Source organism: Saccostrea echinata, unplaced genomic scaffold, assembly GCF_033153115.1.
Source record: "Saccostrea echinata isolate AGI-Se365-2 ecotype Australia unplaced genomic scaffold, CSIRO_AGI_Sech_v1 ptg000056l, whole genome shotgun sequence".
Taxonomy (NCBI): domain Eukaryota; kingdom Metazoa; phylum Mollusca; class Bivalvia; order Ostreida; family Ostreidae; genus Saccostrea; species Saccostrea echinata.
Genome location: NW_026889805.1, coordinates 1,900,001 through 1,921,303, shown reverse-complemented (window position 1 = coordinate 1,921,303; position 21,303 = coordinate 1,900,001). Strand labels below are relative to the sequence as shown.

The following is a 21,303-nucleotide window of genomic DNA, read 5'->3' as shown; positions in this document are numbered from 1 at the left end:
GCTCTTTAACATCTCTTTAGGCAATAAGGAATCTGTTGGAGCTAAGATAAGATATTCTTCCAAGAAACCAGTAACACTAGGGATGGTGCCTTCCCAAGATAAAATGGGGTGAAGTAAGGGTGAATGCTTTCTTTCACCAGAATAAACCCAGAACAACAAAATTGCTTGATATGGTATATTTTGTAATGTTTGTCTCTGAAAAATTGACATATGAAATAAATGCACAGATAATTTCCATTTTCCAAAACATGTATAAATAAAAACATACAAAAAATACGACATAAAATCTCTTAAATTATCACAGAGAGCTTGTGGATTTCATGTGTTTACAGATTAATATATTAAATAAAATCCTCAGCCAGAGTGGATGGAATAGAAACGGTGTTACCACCAAATGGACGGTTATATAATTAATACAGCGTACAAAGATCGACTACATAGAGGGATTGTTTTAAATGATGAATTTACTACTTGCATGTGTAGTAATTTCTGGTTTAACAATTAAAAAATATATAAATCTATCAGATCTGAAAAGTAAACATACATTTTAAAATACATGGATGTAAAATTAAAAAAAATCACAGATACAGTAATAAAATGAAACTGTGGACAGAATGATCGTGTCAATAATAACATCAATCCATTAAAAAAAAACGTAAATTATCAAAATATATGTTTAAAAGATTTGGTTTTTTTTGTTCGTAAATTGTGGATAACTATTAAGTACTTGTTTTAAGTACACAGAAATAAATTAGTACAATAACCTCCACAGGAAGTTTAAGGTCATTCTAAAGCTTCACCATGATCTCAAGGGAAATATAAATATTACAAAATAAATAAAACATCTGTCATAGTATGTATAAACAATAATTTGTATAATATCACATCCAAATTTGATTTCGGTACGTATATAAACTGTGTATAAATACAGTAGTCTCCATCAGCTATTAAGTACATCAGCATCACATCCCCTTTTTTATCAGCAGGTCAATAATCATCCACATCATGATCTTAAATCAGAAGGAACCTAGCTGTTTTCCTCAAAAACTCATTTGGCAAGATAGTCTTAATTTAACGCTGATTGAAGGAGCCTCCAATTCTGCTGATGTAAATGACTTTCCTTGAAAAAGATTTGAAAAATCAAGTACACACACTCTCACATATTGCTCGGGCACATCCTTACAGAATGTTAAGGGTATCATCATTTATATATAACTTTTGTACAATTCTTTCTGACCAATCAGAACTATTTCCAGCTCATATCAAGAGTCTTGTCAGTTTTTCTCTTTGTTCACCAGTAAGAGGAGCCAAAGTCTTTCCGGCGAGACAGTGCCAGCTCACTCTTGACAGTACCAACCAGTTTCTGGGTCAGCTCATCAATTTCTTCAGTAAGGTTCAAGGATATTTCCAGGTCATTTTCAAATTCACGAGACTGCAAAAACACAGAAAGCTGTATTTAAATTGAGGAACAGTTTCTTGCATGTACATGTATTTATATTACTGATCAACAATTTGAAAAAAAATTATGTACTGACTCTCAATGAAATTGCTGAAGAATAAACTATCAAGTATAATTAGCTATTAAAGATCCTCTGCATACAAGTTCTAGCACAATTAATCATTGCTTAGACAAAACTGTCACAAAATTTAAAATTTAACACTGTGTTTGATATACATATACCTATAACTCACTCAACAATCATCAAAGCACTCCATGTTTACTACGACATGACTAATGGAATGATGCAATGAATTTCCAGTACAAATATTTCCCCATGTTGCAATGTAAAGCATATACACAGCAAACAAAAAATGGTCACACCTTCTGCTTTGATTTTAAGAACAATATCTAGCCCCATCTACTATCTACTGAGTGAACATCTGCATTCTAGAACATTACCAAATCTAGGTCATCTTGGCTCGGTATGAATGGAATTTGTCCACTCGGAACAGTTTCCTGGGCTACACCTGGTGCAGCTATAGGGATACCAGTTTCATGAGAACCAGCAATAGGAGTAAAATTAGTGTTCATGTTCACATTGTTAGTGGCACTGAAGTTCGGGTTTCCCTCATTACCTTGACCTTCACCGAGGGTGAAGGACACATTTTGGTCTGTGACTTTGACATTAGGTTTTACCTTTTTGTATTTTCTTATTTGTCTTGTCCGTAATCGGGATCTTCGCCCTGCACTTCTACTCCTAAAAACAGAAAAGTTGTACAGCTGAGTATATTAAACATTTAATACAAATCTGAATCTCAAGATCAAATTCTGCTCATTTTCTTGCATCATTCATAAGGAAGTTAAAACCAAAAGATAAACTTTGACTTAAAATTTGACCTTGGACTGAGACACCTGGCCGCAGGATCATGAAACAGACTTGAGTCAAATTTTCAATCGCCTGTAAAATGTTTCTTAATTATTTAATTTCTTAATTTGCAGATAACAACACTTTTGTAAAGCAATATTGAAAAATATTTTAATTTTGTTCTGCTTGACTTCTACAAAAATTTAGTGCAACATAAAGATTTTGACTTAAGCTTAAGATGTTTCATGATCCCGGGGTCTGGACACCAGAACAACGTAGTTTTTCCTTACACAGTGTAAAAACAAATATCAAAGTAAAGTTTAAATCAATTATATATAGTGTTTAATGATTATTTGTATATTGTTACTGTCAATGTGGATATGTTTGCAATGGGGAAATTTTGCCAATTTTTGATGAGTAAAGTTTCGCAGAATTTATGACAACACAAATGCTAATTGCTTAAGTAAGGCAATAAACAAACAAACAAACAAACACATTATGTGAATTCTTTCACATCAACAAAAATAACACTTCTCCTTTATGCTTTGTAACATGGAGATTACAAAATTTAACCCGTAAAATATTCTCATTTACAGTATGTACAGCCATGCTCAATAATTTATCAAAATGAAGGTCGAGTTCAGTTTCGATGTGGATATAAACTCACATAATCAGTATTTCAATACTGAATTTTATCAAGTACATAAAGTTTTAATGATTACCTCCTTCTGTATACAATGTCGTCCTCTGATTCAGCGCTGGAGCTTTCATCACTGAGGTACTCCCGGACGAGGTATCGCGACCTATTTCTGCCGTCAGGGGAATAATGCCGTACACGTGAGGCAGACTTTGATCTCCTTCTTGCTCTGCCCCTAAATCACACAATCAGAAATGTATTGTCCATCACAGAGGAAGCAAAAATGTCAACAGTGAATTTGTAATAAATAATGTAAGATTTTTGTTAAGTATTGACTTACTGATCTTGTTTGAATATACATGTACATGTAGGTGTTATATTATGGAATATATTAACATTTTAGAAATTACTTGACATTTTAATTCGTATCCAATAAAAACAGTTCCAGAAATATACTCAACCTTTATTTCCCCGGTTTCTATAAACCTCAGAAACTCACCTTGGTGGAGTCTGCATCACAAATGCCACGGGCTGGTCATTAGGTGGTGCCTCATACACATATTCTCCATGAGAATGAACACCAGAACCACCACACATAGGACAAGTGGAGGTCTGCTCCAAAAACACAGGGGGTGCCACAGGTTGTGGGGGAGGTGGCTGAGATGTAACAAGGTATCCGATTGGTTGTTGGCCCTGCATGTCCAAGTCATTGTAGGAGTAATGCGGGGCCTGGTACACTGGCTGTGTTGGTCTTCTTCTGGGGGAAGATCGTAATCTGGTGTATCCTGCTGATATTGGAGCAGCATAGGATGCAGTTGGCACGTTAGGATATTGGGGTGGGGGTGGGGGAGGATGTTGGGGAGGGGGCTGTTGGAGTCGGGGAGCAGCCTGGAATGAGACATTCTGCAATAAGTTTGGTTGGGAGGCGTATCGCTGAATTCTGACTGGTTGCTGATGTGTTTGTGTTCTTGCTGCTTGATAACGAGGTATGTAGTAACTATATAATTGTTCATCATTTGCTGTAGAAGCTGTCACTCGAGACGGTGACTGATCTGAATCGTATTCCTCCTGAAACTCAGTTCCTGTGGCTCGGTTTCTGTATTTACGTTTCATTCGTTTCTTCTCACTTGACCGTGGAGGTTCAGGTAACACCTGCACTTGCACTTGTCGGTTTGGATTAAATGAATCTGCAGCAGCATATCCGAGTGGAATATCATCCTGTTGCTGATTGGGTGGATATTTCCACCAATCATTCCAATCACGAGCCCCTGCCCCTGAGAAGGAGTTTGCTCTTCGTCGAGGTCCCATCATGAAGGCATAGGGATCTTCTGTAGGGTCAAAGTACCTGTCCCGTTCCTCCTCCCTGGTGGGGGCAGGCTGAGGGGGTGGTGGTTCCTGGGGTGGAGGATGACTGTGATTTCTGGCAGCTTTCTGGAATTCCTCCCTCAGTCTTCCAATCTCTGCCTGCAGCAGCTTAAATTTTTCACTAAAAGGGAAAAAAATACTTTATTACATAATAAATTTTTTATACAACTGAAAATAATAAAAGAGAATGCATTTGAATTAACAGATAAATTTTTTAGATGAATATAAATTTATTTCTTTAGAAAACAGTTTGTTAACATTCATTTCAAATATTTTCAGTAAAATGATATTACAAATTCTTCTTGAAAAAATATTTCATGTATTGAAATTTTGTCATTCACTGCTCAACATTCTCTACAAACCTGCTGTCAGACCCTTTGGTTGCAGCTGTGGCCACTGAGACCCTGGCAGTATCGTCACTGTCAGACCCCGCCCCTCGATCTTCCACCAGGGGTCGGCGAACCTCCTCCCGAGACCTCGGCTGTGGAATATCTAATGCGGGCACCTGATTCCTCCTAATGGAAGTCCCTGATCTGTCTGATCTTGGGGTGGGTATTTTGGGGGTTGGAGGTCTTGGGGGTTCCTTCTTGGCACCAGGTGTTAAGGGACGGTCTTTCTCCTTGCTGCGGGTGACGGTGGTCCGTTGGGCCTCCATTCTCTCCTCTGGTTGGATCGGCTGCTCCCTAGGGGTGACTTCCTCTGAGGATAGGATTTCACGGCTATCATTATAACTCCTATTAGCTCGAGGAGTGAGTTCCTCATCAGAAAATTCTGAGAAAGACACATTTGTTTTAGCGGGCTTTTTGGGAGTTTTTACTGGTGTTTCCTGGATCCTTTGACCTCTTTTGGACCCCTGACTTTGTGTTGATTTTGGTCTTTCTAAAAATATATATTAAAAAATTTAAAACTAAGCATTTAATTTGTACACACCAATTAATAAGTTACTGAAAAAAGTTAAGTTTTCAGCTTTTAATATATTACTCAGCTTTAAAAATAAACTAGCCAGTGCACTTCAAAATACAAATAATTCTGGAAAATGAATGTAAATCACCCCCACTCCTCAACCTGTACCAGTAGCACAATGCAAACAACTGATCATGTGAAAATGAAATGATGTAAACAGCTCTACAGCTGCTTAAAAGAATCCCCCCTTTCAACATTATCACACAAATTTTACTAAATAATCACAATTTTGAGAAGAATTTAGTAATTTTTTTCTGAATTGGGAAAAGAATTCTTTGTGGTTGTATCCTTCAAAGTAACTCCACTTTCCACTCCCTCCCCTACATTTTACTAAAATATATACCCTTAGAATGTTAGGAGTAAATGAAATTAAAACTTTCTTTAGGGGAGTACTCTCCTCTCTACCCTTTTTATCTTAATTATTTACTCTAAATGATTGTATGGAAAACATGACCAAATCCCATTACAACACCTCCAAAGAAGATGCCAACAAGCCTGGTGCAAAAAATGTAAAAATATATATGACAGTGCTATATATGACACACACACCACAACAACAACATGTCTAACCAAAATAATTAGCTAGCTGAGCAGAGCCAATACGAATTGTTTGTCTCAACTCATCGCAGCTCTCCTCGCAGATGTCGGAAAGTGTATCTGGAATAAATTATCGTCACAAATAATAAACTGTTACACCCAAAAAATAATGAATCAGCACACCAACACTACACATATTGAATTATTTACTGTGTACTTTTTGTATGCATTTTAAAATTGACATTTTTTCCGAAGCTGAAGATCAACAAGGTCTGCGATACCTTATTTTCACGTGATTTATTTAGTATTCATAAGTAAGAATAAATTTTCAGCAATTTTTTGCTTACAGTTATATATTATTTTTAATAACACTAATATATGCATCAATGAAATTTTAGAATGTGGACAATCTTGCATAATTTTAAAGCATAAATAAATTAACTTCTCAAAAATATATAGTAATTTACAGTGGTAGTTTTGTACTGAATAAAAATATAACTTTTTTAATTAATTTTTTTCTGCCAAAGACATCCAACTAAGTACACAGCTAAATAAAGCCCAGTACAATGATTTAGTATGGAACAGCAGTGATATGATATGGTGAATTTACCAGATTCCTCCAAATCATCTGAAACAGAATTCTGAATGTGAGCACTGTGCACAACAGTAAACAATGTCACACTTGATTTGGCTGCAAAGTGGAAAATCTCCTGTTTCACATTACCATGATTTTGAGTGGAAAAGCCAGACTCCACATCAAAATAAACTAACCTTCCTCCTCCTCCTTGATTGGGAGATCCACACTCCGTCTTCCACTTCTAACATCTCGACTCGATCTCCTGGGACGAGTCTCTGGAATGTCAAAGCTCATCTCGCTCTCAGTGAGGGTGTAACTGTCATCTGTGTAGTCTCGAGACTGGTTGTTACTTTTACGACCAGATCGAGCTGACTCACGAGATGGTGGTCTTTCTTGTTTATGCCCCGTCCTAGAGCTTGCCACAGATAACGAGTCATCAGCACGGGAGGATCGAGAGGAGCGGGATCTGGGTCTACAAGATGTTTACAATGAGTCGGTATGCAGACTTGTTATACAACTTCTGTACAGATATAAAGGAAATACTGAGATATTTAGCAAATATTTAGCAAAATTATATTGAGAAATTCCACTAAAACTGAAGTGACAATGCTCTTTTTTCAATGTCATGTAAAATCTGTGAAAGGTTTTAATACTTTCTGCCTGAACGGTTGTTGCATTATTTTTTATCTTTCTGCAGTAGACACTGTTAGTGATACCTTTCGCTGCCACTGTCTGAGTGACGCAGTCTTAACGTTTGCTGCTGCTGCTGTTGCCGTGCCGACTGCTGGCCACTGACCTCTGACCCCACCATTGACCCTATGAATCCACTGTCAGCATCTCCTGCATGGCGTTGTTTAGTCATCTGTTTGAATGTCCCTGGGCCTGGGAGATTGGACAGTGGTCCTCCCCCTGTGGCCCCCCTCTCCCTGGTGCGTGACCCCTCCTGGTCTGATATTCCACTGTCCTGTAGACTACTATAACTCCCACTCTCTGGTCTCTATAAACAGAAGTTACACTTAACCCTAATGCCAGATTAACATATGACCTTTATAAATGCTTACTTGGCCATTTAATTTTTAAATCAAAGAACAAATACAATGGAATGCACTGTGCTGCAGGTTATGTTGGTGTTAGTACTGGCCACTTTATTATGGAGATTAACCATTCAGTGTGAGAAAATGATAGTGTGCTAAAAACCTTAAATGTTAGACTTCAGCAGATACTTTTATTTTGAAAATCAAGGTTTTCAAGTATTTAACATTTCTATGAAACAAAAGAGATCAATAATGCTGATATTATCTATAAATTAATTAACAAAGATAGTAATATGACAAAAGCCAAGCAGAATTTAGTCACTTGTTCAGTTTAAATCGAAAAAAAAAAAACTTCTGCTATCTGTATCTAACAGTTTCATGCTCCTGTCTGACTTTAATGCTTCCATGCTGATTACAATGCTAGCTTTGCCTCTTTCCATGCTGATTACAATGCTAGCTTTGCCTCTTTCCATGCTGGTTACAATGCTTTAAGCTTTGCCTCTTTCCATGCAGATTACAGTGCTAGTGTATTAATTATTAGAGACTGAAATTCATGCTGATGTAAGACAGTGATCATTAACAGGTGAACTTTAAAAAGTCAAATCCAGGATGGAAAACATAACAACACAATGCCTTTTTTTTTGGAGGGGGAGGGGGGGGATGTCTATCCTTTATTTAATGCATTTGACACGAAAACCCCTTCCCAATCAGAAGCTAATTTGTATTTTAAGTGAAAATTGGGGGTCTTTTTTATCAGTGGAATATATGATTCAATAAATGCTGAACAAACCAGTGTCAATTAATACTTGAAAACTGAATTTCTCTTTTTGATATATATAGTATATGAATGTTATGTATGTACCACCAAAACATTTTTAGATGCTTAAGTATAAATCCACCTTCAATGCTATTGGCATTTATTTTGGTATTTTAATAAAATACATGTAAATATACCAGTGTTCAAAAGAGAAAAATTGAACAATGGGCATTTGAACCGACAGACCTGATGCATTTCAGTACATGTACAGTGTCAATTTTCGAAAAATAATTAATGTAGATCTAGAAGTGACATTTCCATTAAACATTAGTGGATAGTTGCCCATCTTGGATTTGACTGTTTTTTACATGGAAAACAAGAAATACTGTAAATGTGAGAATTATTCAAGGGGGATCATTTACACAAATATTGCAAGATTTAGCTTTCTGCATAAATATTCTCTAGCATAGTAGTCCCTCTGAATCAACCCCCCATTTGTTAGGTCTATCTCAAGCAGTGTTGTTGAAAACAAATAGCTAAAAACCAGCTATCAGCAAGATCAAGTTATGAAAACAATAACCTGGACCAATGAATTCTTTCAGCAGCTTAGTTCTGATGTCTAATAAATTTGTAACAGAATGATCAAAATCAAGTTTCTGGGCTGAAACTTTATTTGGGCTGACAAAATCTTGCACTCTGTTAATCCAATTATCTGAAAGTCTTCATCCAATTTCAACAACCCTGCTATAGCAGAAATTTTCACATTTACAGTTTGTATTATTACAGTATAACCATAAACCAGGAGTGCCCTCAGTGTATGAAACAATAACCCACCTCTCCACCAGACTCCGACATCAGTTTGTAATAGCGCTGAAGAGGGGTAGAATATATAATGGGTTAATTATAATTGTGTCTGTAGAGCTATAGGGTGGTAGAATATAAAGGGGATTATTTCTGTATAAATGCAGTCACCATGCTTGTTACAATTTGTATTGTAGACTTTTTAGTAGACTCTGGATATTTATACAAGTAGCTCAATAATTGTAGGTGTATATACAAGACTGTGACTGCCTTGTCATAGACAAGTAGGTGTATATACAAAACTGTGACTGTCTTGTCATAGACTGGGTATATTAATGAAGATAATATAAAAATTATATATCTGTAAATACAGTTAATATGGTATAGTGTATCAAATGATGTCTTTAATAATGTTCAAATGAAGTCACAATCTATCCTAAAACACAGCAAACTTCTACAAGGAGTATGAAATAACTAGCAAGAACAGAAATTTTTATAAAATCATAAATAAAGAATTTTGTCAAGAAGTGTAATGAAAATAACTTGATATCAAATTTTTAGCACTTATATATCTTACTATAAATGGCTTAATTCACACAGAACAGCTGGGTCATACCTTCTTTAGGTTCCCAGACCGAGGCTCCCTGTGGTCATGTCGTCGTGGCCGAGGCAGACGTGGGGTGGGGGAATCCCTATCAAATGTTGAGTCCCTCGGAGACCTTCCCCTGGAGGACAAACTGCTGCGGCTTCCTGACATACTAGACTCGCGCATCTGACGCAGAGACTCTGGAGAGAAGAATTAGAACCGTTACAACAGAGTAGATTGATATCTTTAATTCAAAGATTAAAATTGCACAACTTGTTGGAAAAAGGAGTATTAAAATGTCTTACTCAGCCTTTACTACTTACCTGAATGTGGGTCAAGGTCAGACGTGTGCAGTGACCTTGAACTTCCTGCTGTATGGTCAGATGAATTTGGATCCTACCAAATTAAGAACACGTTTTATGTGACAAAATCACCCAGTAATGATTTAAATCAGCTGTTACATTTTCCACCAATATTGGTTCAAAAGACATATCTGACAAAAACTAATTTACTTTGTGTCTAAGTGGCATTTTAAAATAGAAAGAAAAATTTCTGAATATGCATTTGTGCTGCTTCTATGAAAAGGGTTTTTTCTGTATAGTAAAATGACCAATATACCCTAGTAAACTGTTTGTCCTCCGTCCTGGCATATGACCCGTGTCCCGAGTCTTCCTTGCTCGGTCGTCTGCTATTCTGAGGATTGGGTGACTGTCGTCTGCTACTGAATACAGAGTCGTTATCTCCCTGCTCCAAGTGCTGCCACCTACACAGGCAGACATAATCATTATGCTTGTTTATTAAGTCTAAAGTCATTATAAAGTTTGTTTCTAAAATACACTGAACAGAAATCATGCAAGGAAATATGAAAGTTATAATTATATTTCAGATGTCTTTTGCATGTTAATATAAAAATAACCAAGAATTCAACAATTGTAAAAACAGATAAATGTGCGTGGATAACAAAAGTATACAACAACTATTGTCTAAAGTGCCTGGGTTCTAGAGATTTTGAAAGTTAATGTTCAGAAAACATTAAAATAAGGGTTGTAAATACAGTTTTACTGTAAAAGAACAGACAGGTCACTCAGCACTTGATGCTTCCTTCTTTAAAACCCTTGATTCTGACACTTGTGTCAAATGTGTGTGCTAAAAAAATAGAAGATGTGCAAACAACATGCAGTGTGACTCTGTAGACATTCATGTCAGATTTATAATTGTAACTAACTCTGAGATGTGAACATGCAGCTGAAGTTTGATATAGTGACTTATACTGTGCAGAGTTATTCCCCCTAGTGGAACTCTCCTATACCTGTCTGATCCATCTTCGTCCTCCCATAAGCTTGTCTCATTAGACAAAACAGAATTGGCACTGCTGTCAAAAGCATCAAGCAGCTTAGCAAAGACATCCTCATAAATATATGTACAATGGTATAGAACAAAACATGCTCAAAGGCAGTGACACATCAAAACAGTACAGGTTGCTGCCAAGCAAGCGATTTTGGCTAGAGGCTTACAAAAGTAAAAGAGAAGCTTTGAATTTTAAAAAAATGTGGTATACAGGACTATCCTGCTCTTACCTGTCTTCAAGTTCTTGAGGCATTTTGAACACCTCTGGCTCTTGCTGACAAATTTCATGTAACTTCTGCAAGTAATAAAACATTGTTTGTAAGTAACATCTGATATACTGCAACATACATGTGCAGCACTTCTTCGTGTCTTAGAAACAAATGAGGTTTAAACTTGACACCTTTGAGAAAATGTAAACAGCTTATACTTTATACATTCATACCTGCACGATCCATGATTACTCAAATAAACAAAAATTGTGTGCAGGTATATTGCTCAAATAATCATAAGTTGTCCCCAATTGTAAACATTTGTGGAATGGCTGATTCAGCTTTGACCTTACCCTAACTTAACCCTTGACTTTACCCTAACAATTAAGATTTCACCTTGAACTTACCCTGACAAGGTTATCAATCTCTTGATCCCTCTCTGGAGTCTGTGCCATCTGTTTCAGTCGTCTGTACCGATCCATCAATGCATTATACTCCACATGTAACTTTTCCAGATTCTTCTCAAACTCCTTGTTAGGCTTTGGCTGTACCAAGTCATTTCCTGCCTTCACTTGCTTTATTTTCCGCTTCATGTGATCGACAGACCGCATCTCCTGATCACTCATGCCTGACGTTAGAACGTCACTGTCTGACTGTCGTCGATTAGACTGGAATGGCTGTTTTTGAGATTGTTTCTTGCGATTCTCCTCCATTTTCTCATGAATGCCATCAAATTTCATCCCTAGCCTGAATAACTCCCCTTCTAATTCTTTATCCTCATCAAAATTAACGTCCCCAGTGCCACTGGTTCTTTTCCGCGTATTGTACTCCTCCTTTGTTTGTAAATAGTTCTTCCTAAGCTTCTCGTGGTCGTTACGAATTTGATCAAAGATTTTTTCTTGGTCCTCGTGTCTCATTCCCTCCCCTGCCTCTAGGAGGCCCTGAAAGGACTCCATCTGTAAAACAGAGGAAACAACATGACATCAGAACTTAACCAACATTTCTATTTAATGAGCATTGATAATAAAGTAAAATTTGACTATATATCAATCAAGCACTTTGTTGACATAAAGCGTTATCAACCATGGAATGTACATTCTTTTATCCAGTTAGAATAGCAAGTGTCTGCTAGATTTAAAAGAACTGGTACATTCCCTTTCAAACCTGCGTAAATATGATTGAACATTTCTGAGGAGGCATTAAACAGACACTGACAAATAACTGCAAGTTAGAAGTCTATCGTATCAGTATTCAAAAGAAATTCATTTCTCTTTATCATGATTTATTCATCAAGAAAATTTATACACTGAAGTCGAGGTATAAAAAACTTTAAAACTTCTCCTTTTTATTTTTCTTCTTCACTCTACAACATGAATATATACAGGTAAAATCTGGCACCATTTCTAGGTAGTTTATTCAATCCTGGATTAAAATTTAAGGCTGTAGAATAATTCAATTTAAAAGTTTCTGTTCAAATGCATCCTTAATGAGTTAAAGGACTAAAATCTATTTAAATCTAAGTGCCTTTAAAAGAAGCCATTATCATTTCTATCATTCAGAATTTTAAATGGTTCAATTTTTTTCGATTTTCTCTTTTTAAATTATTAATCATGTCAAAAATCATCCCTTTGTCTTTTGGAATTCAAAATAAAATTATTTAATTTTTATAGACAATGCTAGCTCTTGTTTACAATAATATTAGAAGTGATCACAAAACACTTTTTACAAAAACCACGGTATTGGACAGATATTACTAGTTATCAAGCATTCTTCCGACCGTCCACAAAAATATGTTGGATTGATCAAGTCTACAGAAGGCAAGGAAGACCTGAGCCTGCTATAGGCTGGATCAGTACCCAGTCATGATACTTGTTATCCAATGAAAAAGTCACACACTATGATCACACAGTGGTCAGATGAGCCATAGAAAATGTACCCTACTTGGGAATGAAAACATTATATACTACCTTTAAACATTTCCTCAAAATGTACTCACATCATATCCAATTATTCCCTTTACTTTCCTTCATCAAAATATATCTGAGCATTTAATTGTCAACAAATGAAGCTTGGTACACTTACCCTTTCATTAAGACCCCTCGTCAGGAGACTGAGTCCAGCCTTGACACTTTCCACACCATGATCCAGGGACATATCCCCTCGCCCATCTGTCTGTGAGTGTCCAGAGCTGAGCATAGGTGAGGGGCCTCGGAGAGAGTTTTTACGGCCATCCAGCTGGTCAGTGTATACATTAGCAGCAGAGCTCTCTGGAAAATGATGAGAGAAATTAATTAATACATCAAAATCAACAGCTTAGAACAAACAAAGAGATGCAGGCTTCACTATCTTACTCTATTTATGATTACTTCTTTCAATGATTTAAAGTTTAATTTATGGATAACTAGAGTGGTACCATCATCTCTCTCCGACACTTCTATTATGGCCGACAAAGGATCATCTAATTCTGTAATGTACTGTACCAACATGTTAGTCCTAAGTCCTCCATACAACTCCGACAAAAACCGTTATGTACTGTACCAACATGTTAGTCCAAAGTTCTTCACTAGACTCCAACAAAAACTGTCAAGTACCAACATCGGTTAGACTCTATCAACCTGTTAGTCCAATAGTCTCTGCTAGACTCCAACTTAAACCCTAAGATCAAAGTGCCTGTCTCAATCATTGTAGATAAAACATAACATATTCCTCAACAAGGCTCTTAAAATCAAAAGTTCTCCACTAGCACAAAACTCTCCTGAACAATATGAAAATCAAGTCAAGCATTTCTTATTGAGTTCTAAATCCAATATGCCATCAATTTGTTATCCATTCCTCTGAAATGAACTGCAGACACTGTATGACAAAAAATAACTTAAAGACTGCCATATTTTATCTAACAAATAATTAAACAACCAATTTCCATATTCCTACAAATTGTGCGGAATTGGTAGCTATCCACATGAGCTTATAAAACTCGTCATTGCTGGGTCACATAAGAATTTCTACACTTGCTTTACAGTCATACGGTCTTTCCTGGTGTGGATGAGCTGTTACCTTAATTCATGAATGAGCAGGTGACACACACATCACAATAGAATTAGCGATATAGACAATCAACATACACCATCCATCTCCATAATCAGATTAGCTGACTCAATTCAACGCCACTGTTTTTAAAGGTTTTCTTTATCCAAGTATTTTTAAAATGCATTTTGCCTTTATTGGTAATGACTATAAGCTGTAAACCCTGACTTGGTGGGAACCATTTACAATGTGGACATAGAGGAACACATATATTGCCCCGCAACAACACTGAGTAACATTACAATATATATAAACTAACACTATATGTATCTTAATATTTTGCGTATCCTTGATTTTATTTGATGGATGTAATAAAATCATGAAAAATAATTTATAATAATCTTTATTTATTCACATTTGTGCCATTATGAAGTGTACAACAGCTTTGGGTAAAACAGTACACCATTTTTCTCCTGCATTTTGAGTTTAAAACAATGTTTATCAATAGTGAATCTAAACATGACTAAATAATTTACAAATTCTAGAATAAAGGGAATATACCCATGTATCTTTGTGTATTACTGAAATCTGAAACCTACTAAAATTATCACTTTGTGGCATTTAAATTTCCATACTATAGACTGTGCTATTACTCTGACAGAAATGTACCCTGCATGTCCATACATGACTAAAAGACAACCAATTCTAGTAAACCTGACATAAGATATGCATGTGTTATCTACTTTAACACTTGTTCACAATGAGTCCATCATTAGTCCTGTAAATAAGCCATAAATGAAAGTCAAAACTTTATCACAATACACATAATTTACTCATAAATCAACCTCTCAAACACCAACAATAAACCTTTCTATAAAACTTGATCTACAAGAAATCTAAATAATAAACTTAAATCATGCCATATAGAGCTACCCTTCAAAACTGTGAACTAGGATTGCATATTATAGATGGAAACATCAGAATTGGCACAAAAGAAACCTTGATTAAAAAAAATATGCAATACAGACACGCTCTTTCTCCAAACAATTAATTTCCTGTGATTTTGCCAGCTGATCTCTTACCTGTAAGAGAGATGGGACTGGCCACGCCCAGAGATCCCTGGAATGGGGAGGGGGACTTCACTCCTCGACCCATCTGTCCCATCTGGATGGACTGTGGCTGCTGGGGGGAGGGAAGAACCCCTTGGATGGTTGGTATGGGGGTGGGAGAGTTAGTATGAAGGGTCACATTAGCTCCTAGCCTTAGCTGATCGATGGTGAGCTCAGCTTGGGCGTACTTAGACAAGAGCTTGTCATAATCCAACTGAAGCTGCTGGACCAGTTCTGTAGCTTGCTTCCTTTTGTTAAATTCCTGATGGAGTTTGGAGGACAGTTCTGTCCGTGATTTATCTGAGGAGGCACTGATCCCCTCGCTATGATCCTCCCCCTCCCCAATGTCAATATTCACTAGTGACATTGACATGGACGAATACTTGGGTTTCATTGGTTTTGATTTTCCAGATGAAATATTTGTTGTACTTTTACTCTTGACCTTTAGAGGAGTGTTGACCTCTGAGGGTTTAGGAAGTAAGCGTTTTGGCATTTTCTCTCCCTGTTTTCTGCCTGCTGCTGGGGATTCGTTCTCCTTCTCAAAGAAACTTTCTTGGGATCGTGACTTGGCAAGTTGGTTAGAAGAACTTTGTTTTGATTTGGAATGAGGAGAATATCGTTCAGACGCTGCTGATCTTTGGCTTGCAGCAGAATCTGGACGCTGAAGTGGTGTCCCTGACCTTGACCCTTGTCTTGTAGACGGCCTTGAGTCAGAGTTGATTACAGACACCGGGGTCACAGAACCTTCCCTACGAGAATCATCATCAAATGATCTTTCATGTTGATAACTGTATCCTTGTCTTTCCCTGTATGGCGTGTTTCCCCGGCTATTACCCGCGTCACTAACTCGACTTGTTGGTCTACTGCTGTGGTTTGATTTTGGGGTCAGTGACCTTGGACTCATGGACGGTGTGTTCCTCTCATTTTGGTAAGCTTTGATTTTGGCAGGGCTAGGCTGATCTGAGATACGACTCGTTATGATGAAGATTTCATCATCATCATGTTCCTGTGGTGTCTGTTGTGATTCCTGGAATTCTATGCTTTCTGCATCATTATCTACAATGTCTAACTGGTCCTGGTATCCTAACTGATCCTGATACAACTGTAAAGCTTCCTCGGGAGAGATTTCAGGGAAGGGTTCACTTCCAATAGTTCTAGCTGAGTTAGCTGTACTCGGACGAGTTCTAGATGCTACATCATCATGATCACGGCTATCTCTGCTGGTATCATGATATCGTTCACCATGACGATGACCTATATAATCCCCTAATAGTTGCTCACGTGTTGGAGTCCTCCTCAAGAATTCCTCAATGTCTTCCTCAGAATCTCCCCCCTCATCACTCAACTCAATATTATCACGTGACACGTGCGCCTCTAACTCCTCAAACTCATTCAGTGAGTTCTTTGTATTCTCAAACTCTGCACCATCCACTAATACTCCTAATTCTTGAAGTTGTTTATAATATTCAGGGTCAAATAGATCCTTCTCAGAACCACTTTTTGGATCAGTGGTTTCAAAAGCTAGAGAATGATCAAAGCTGCTTCTGTTGCTACTGAGCAAGCTTCTCTCACCAAGCTTAGAATGCCCTAACAGTGGCCGACTGTTATCTAATTCATTATCATCACCATCCACCATAGAATCACGATCAAAGCTGAGGTCATCTTTAGAGGCTTCTAAATCACTGATGTTAGCGTTCTCTCCAAGAGGGTGTGACACATCATCAAAACTCGCAAATGAGTGCAGGTCAGAATGTCTAAGAGTTGAGCTACTCCCAGCACTTTGTTTATCTCGTTCGAGTCCCGAGTCCGTCCAGTGAGTTCCTGTAGACCCTGCTGTGTATTTACTTTGTGTGTCAAAACTGTCCCTTATAATTCCATCATCATCAATCAAAATCCCTCCTCCAGCTGAAAAATACAAAAAAAATAAGTATGTATTACAGTCAGAAAAATTATCAATAAAAAATAAAACAGTAAAGCAAAAAAGCAAGGCAAAAAACATCAATATAAAGCTTGTGTATTGATCTGAAATATAACTGTACACTGTTATCAGGTCAAATGAGCTGCTGTTACCTACCTGACCATTCAATACCACAGAAAACACCAGACCAGACTTACAGGGATATCTGCTCTCTTAAAGCAGCATCCAGATACCTACTACTTTATGTTTGCTATAACTGAACTGTCTGAAGCTTCATTATAAACTTTCCAACTTCATGGATTATGTTTTATGAGAGTCTTTAAATTTTAATTAATCCTCACTGTTTCTATTCCATGTTTTCTACTTTTTCAATCAATAGCTATCTGTGGCCATCTTTATGAAAACTGACTACAAAAGTCCTTTGATAGTGAAGAGTGTACAATAACTGAACAAAGCTGGTATTTACAGCTACCATTGTACATCTGTCTAATTCCTCTGTTTTCAATATCATTATTTCAATACAAATGGTCAGATCAATGATCAAATCGTGTCAGGAGTAAATCATTAATGGTCATTTTGCCCCTTATAAGTAATGGGTTTAAACCACTGGAATGTGATAGTCCTGATTATCCATTTCATTTTTTTTTCTCTACAGTTCTTAGATTTCACAACCAGAATTCAAATCCAGCTATGAATTAAATATTCATCTATCTAAATACTTACATGGATTCAAAAGGGATTAAAAATCATCCATTCCACAAAAAAATTGCACTTTAAATCAATGTTCAGAAAATTCACTCTCAAACTTGCTTATACAAAGAAAAAAAATTCCTTTAAATTTGAAAGCCATCCAAAAACATTCTTTCAAAATATGTACCATCATAAATAAGAAGGATCTGTCCAGGTTAAATCTAGGGTACCTTGTTAGACGTGAAATTTAATTCCAATTTAAATATGACTCCACTACCCGAAAACTGACATTCCATCGGTACATATATCAGGCTAACAGGGGCACGAAAACGTAAACTGCATATCATTGTCATAAGTTTTCATATCTGGAATTCATTTGACCCCTGGCTACACAATCTCTGTTTAATTTGGTGATTTAGAGGGAAACAAAACCTTTTAATTTTTAATGAGAGTAAATACAGAGAACATTTACCTTGATAATGGAAACCCTTTGATCACCTGTTTTATAGGGCATTCAAATCCTGTTATAATTTGAATCAGCAAGTCAATTTTACTTACAGTGTTAATCTTTAAATTAATTTGCAGGTAAACAATGTTAAGTGCAGATAATTTAAATGGTAAATAAACTGGAAGTCTTATTTTTTTTTAGGTCTTGTGTAATATTAGATGTTCAACTGAGAGATATAACTGTAACATTTCTACTTTGACTTGAATTTTTTTAAAATGAAGTTAAAAACCTATATTTTTGCACTGCTTGAATTATAAATATTTTTTTTAAACATAGGTAATCAAAGATTACGAAGCTCACCTCGACGAATGTTATCTACATGTAAGGCAAATTTCACATCATATTTTTTTTCTAGTTAGGGTACATCCCAAGATCAATATCCATGCAAGTTTGATTTAATTATAGACCTGCTCAAAAAACTTTTGATCTGTTTAGTAATCAAGAAAATTTTGGTCAGTTCCAACATCCAAAGCAAGTCTGGAAGTTTTCATCCTTAGATGCACCATCTATGCAAGTTTAATCATAACAGGCCATAATTTTATATAGCTACTCCAAAAAAATTACCCTGGTCACTCTTCTGGAAAATGTACATCAGATTCAGAATCCAAGGCAAGTCTGGAAGTGTCCATCCCTAGATACATCATCCATGCTAATTTGGTTAAAATATGGCTAAAATTCACTCATGTGGAAAATCTAGGTCAGATCCAGCATTCGAAGCAGGTTGGTTAGTGTACATCCCTAGATGCATCATCCATGAAAGGTTGGTCCAGGTAGGGCTTATAGTTACTTGGGAATGAGACTACTCCTAAATCTAAACCTGGTCTCACATGTGGAAAATCTAGATCAGATCCAGCATCTGAACAAGTGTGGTAGTGTCCATCCCTGGATGCATCATCCATGCAAGTTTGGTCCGGGTGGGGTTTATAGTAACTTGGGAATGGACCTGCTCCTAAAACTTTAACCTGGTCACTCATCTGGAAAATATAGGTCAGATCCAGCATCCGAAGCAAGTTTGGTAGTGTTCATCCCTAGATGCATCATCCATGCAAGTTTGGTCAAGGTAGGGCTTATAGTTACTTGGGAATGGACCTGCTCCTAAAACTTTAACCTGGTCACTCATCTGGAAAATCTAGGTCAGATCCAGCATCCGAAGTAAGTGTGGCCATGTCCATCCCTAGATGCATCATCCATGCAAGTTTGGTCAAGGTAGGGCTTATAGTTACTTGGGAATGGACCTGCTCCTAAAACTTTAACCTGGTCACTCATCTGGAAAATCTAGGTCAGATCCAGCATCCGAAGCAAGTTTGGTAGTGTCCATCCCTAGATGCATCATCCATGCAAGTTTGGTCAAGGTAGGGCTTATAGTTACTTGGGAATGGACCTGCTCCTAAAACTTTAACCTGGTCACTCATCCGGATAATCTAGGTCAGATCCAGCATCCGAAGCAAGTGTGGTAGTGTCCATCCCTAGATGCATCATCAATGCAAGTTTGATCCAGGTAGGGCTTATAGTTACTAAGGAATGGACCTGTTCCTAAAACTTTAACCTGGTCACTCATCTGGAAAATCTAGGTCAGATCCAGCATCCGAAGCAAGTTTGGTAGTGTCCATCCCTAGATGCATCATCCATGCAAGTTTGGTCCAGGTAGGGCTTATAGTTACTTGGGAATGGGACTTGCTCCTAAAACTTTAACCTGGGACGCCGACGCTAACGCCGACGCCGACGCCGACACCGACGCCGGGGGTATAGCATAAGCTCATCTCGACTTCGTCGAGGTGAGCTAAAAAAGAATAAAAACATATTTATGGCAATTCATGCAAAACGGAAGACAACAATCCAAACAACGTTTATGTTGTATAATGAACTCAAAGCCCTCAAATATCTAGTAACCTGCTGAACTTACAAAATTTTTGTTTCTTACCTGTTTAGTATATCTACGGTGTTTGTCACCAGAGTAATGACTGTGAGCTACAGGTCAATATGAACAAGATATATACATCCTTGTCTGTGTGTCTGTCGCCCTGGTGTATACCTACCCTGGTAAGTGGCTCTTGACAAATCTTCAATTCACTATTTGTTGAAGTAATGCCTACCTTCACTTAATCTCTGTCCATAATTTTGAATGTAAACAAAGTCCAAGAAATCAGTTCTTAAATCAATGAATCGATGGCCCTTGTCATTATTTGAAGTGCGGTGTGAAGAAGAAAAGTCAACAGTCAACAGTGTCCTGCCAGGACAGGGCGAATTACAATATCCTTCCACCGAGTATGAATATCCACAGAGGAGAGCAAGGGATTAATATGGGGGAAAATTCAACTTTTCAATCTATGGCTAGCACAGTGTCATACAGCATTAAACACCATTTTTAATTTCAAAATAGATAAAGATTCATTTTAAATGTTACGTTAACTAGTTTTGGAGGTGAGAAGATTTAAATATTGACTTGAAGGATTAATAACATTCATGTGTTTTATTTATATATATACCTGTATATTGATGACATTATACCACGTAGAAATAATTCAATTTATATGTTAGAGGACTGAAATCATTAAATTTTTAGTTTTATTGCAAATAAATTCCACTGCCTTTATAAATCAAGAAGAAAACACCCAATATGTGATTCTTATACATCTCAGGATCTGCCTATACTGTTTTCAAATACAATATTGAAAATACTGTACTAACCGAGGATGCTTGCATCACGGCCCTGCAGTTCTCAACAAGATTTTTCATATTTATTCCTGTATTTGAACAAACTGTGAATGTACACATCAGGAAGCTTTATCATAATTTCATCTTGACCCAATGGTTCCTCAAAAGGAGATTGTTTTCAAGACACCCACCCTGTTTTTGCTTCTTTTTTTTAATTATCTCCCTTCTCAAGAGGGTGTGAATTCCCTATATACCCAAGGATGCTTTGTGCCTTAGTTTG

At 36.9% G+C, this 21,303-nt stretch overlaps 1 protein-coding gene across 3 annotated transcripts in view; it reads right to left on the bottom strand.

Moving 5' to 3' along the window:
- Positions 1–597: 597 nt before the first annotated feature.
- The window catches only part of LOC133173820 (microtubule organization protein AKNA-like), a 21,724-nt gene continuing 1,018 nt past the window's right edge, over positions 598–21,303 (bottom strand). Inside the window, exons 2-16 of one of the 3 annotated variants that reach the window (XM_061308870.1) lie at positions 15,226–17,157; positions 13,202–13,386; positions 11,527–12,075; positions 11,141–11,205; positions 10,873–10,935; positions 10,182–10,326; positions 9,887–9,959; positions 9,594–9,763; positions 7,102–7,382; positions 6,580–6,857; positions 4,671–5,187; positions 3,443–4,429; positions 3,029–3,178; positions 2,138–2,198; positions 598–1,432 (exon numbers count right to left, since the gene is read on the bottom strand). In XM_061308870.1, coding sequence (XP_061164854.1) covers positions 1,292–1,432; positions 2,138–2,198; positions 3,029–3,178; positions 3,443–4,429; positions 4,671–5,187; positions 6,580–6,857; positions 7,102–7,382; positions 9,594–9,763; positions 9,887–9,959; positions 10,182–10,326; positions 10,873–10,935; positions 11,141–11,205; positions 11,527–12,075; positions 13,202–13,386; positions 15,226–17,157 — 5,597 coding nt within the window. In that variant the 3' untranslated portion in view covers positions 598–1,291. Of the gene's footprint in view, positions 1,433–1,596; positions 2,199–3,028; positions 3,179–3,442; positions 4,430–4,670; positions 5,188–6,579; positions 6,858–7,101; positions 7,383–9,593; positions 9,764–9,886; positions 9,960–10,181; positions 10,327–10,872; positions 10,936–11,140; positions 11,206–11,526; positions 12,076–13,201; positions 13,387–15,225; positions 17,158–21,303 lie in introns of those variants that run through there. The other 2 variants (XM_061308868.1, XM_061308869.1) reach the window with 2 other exon arrangements.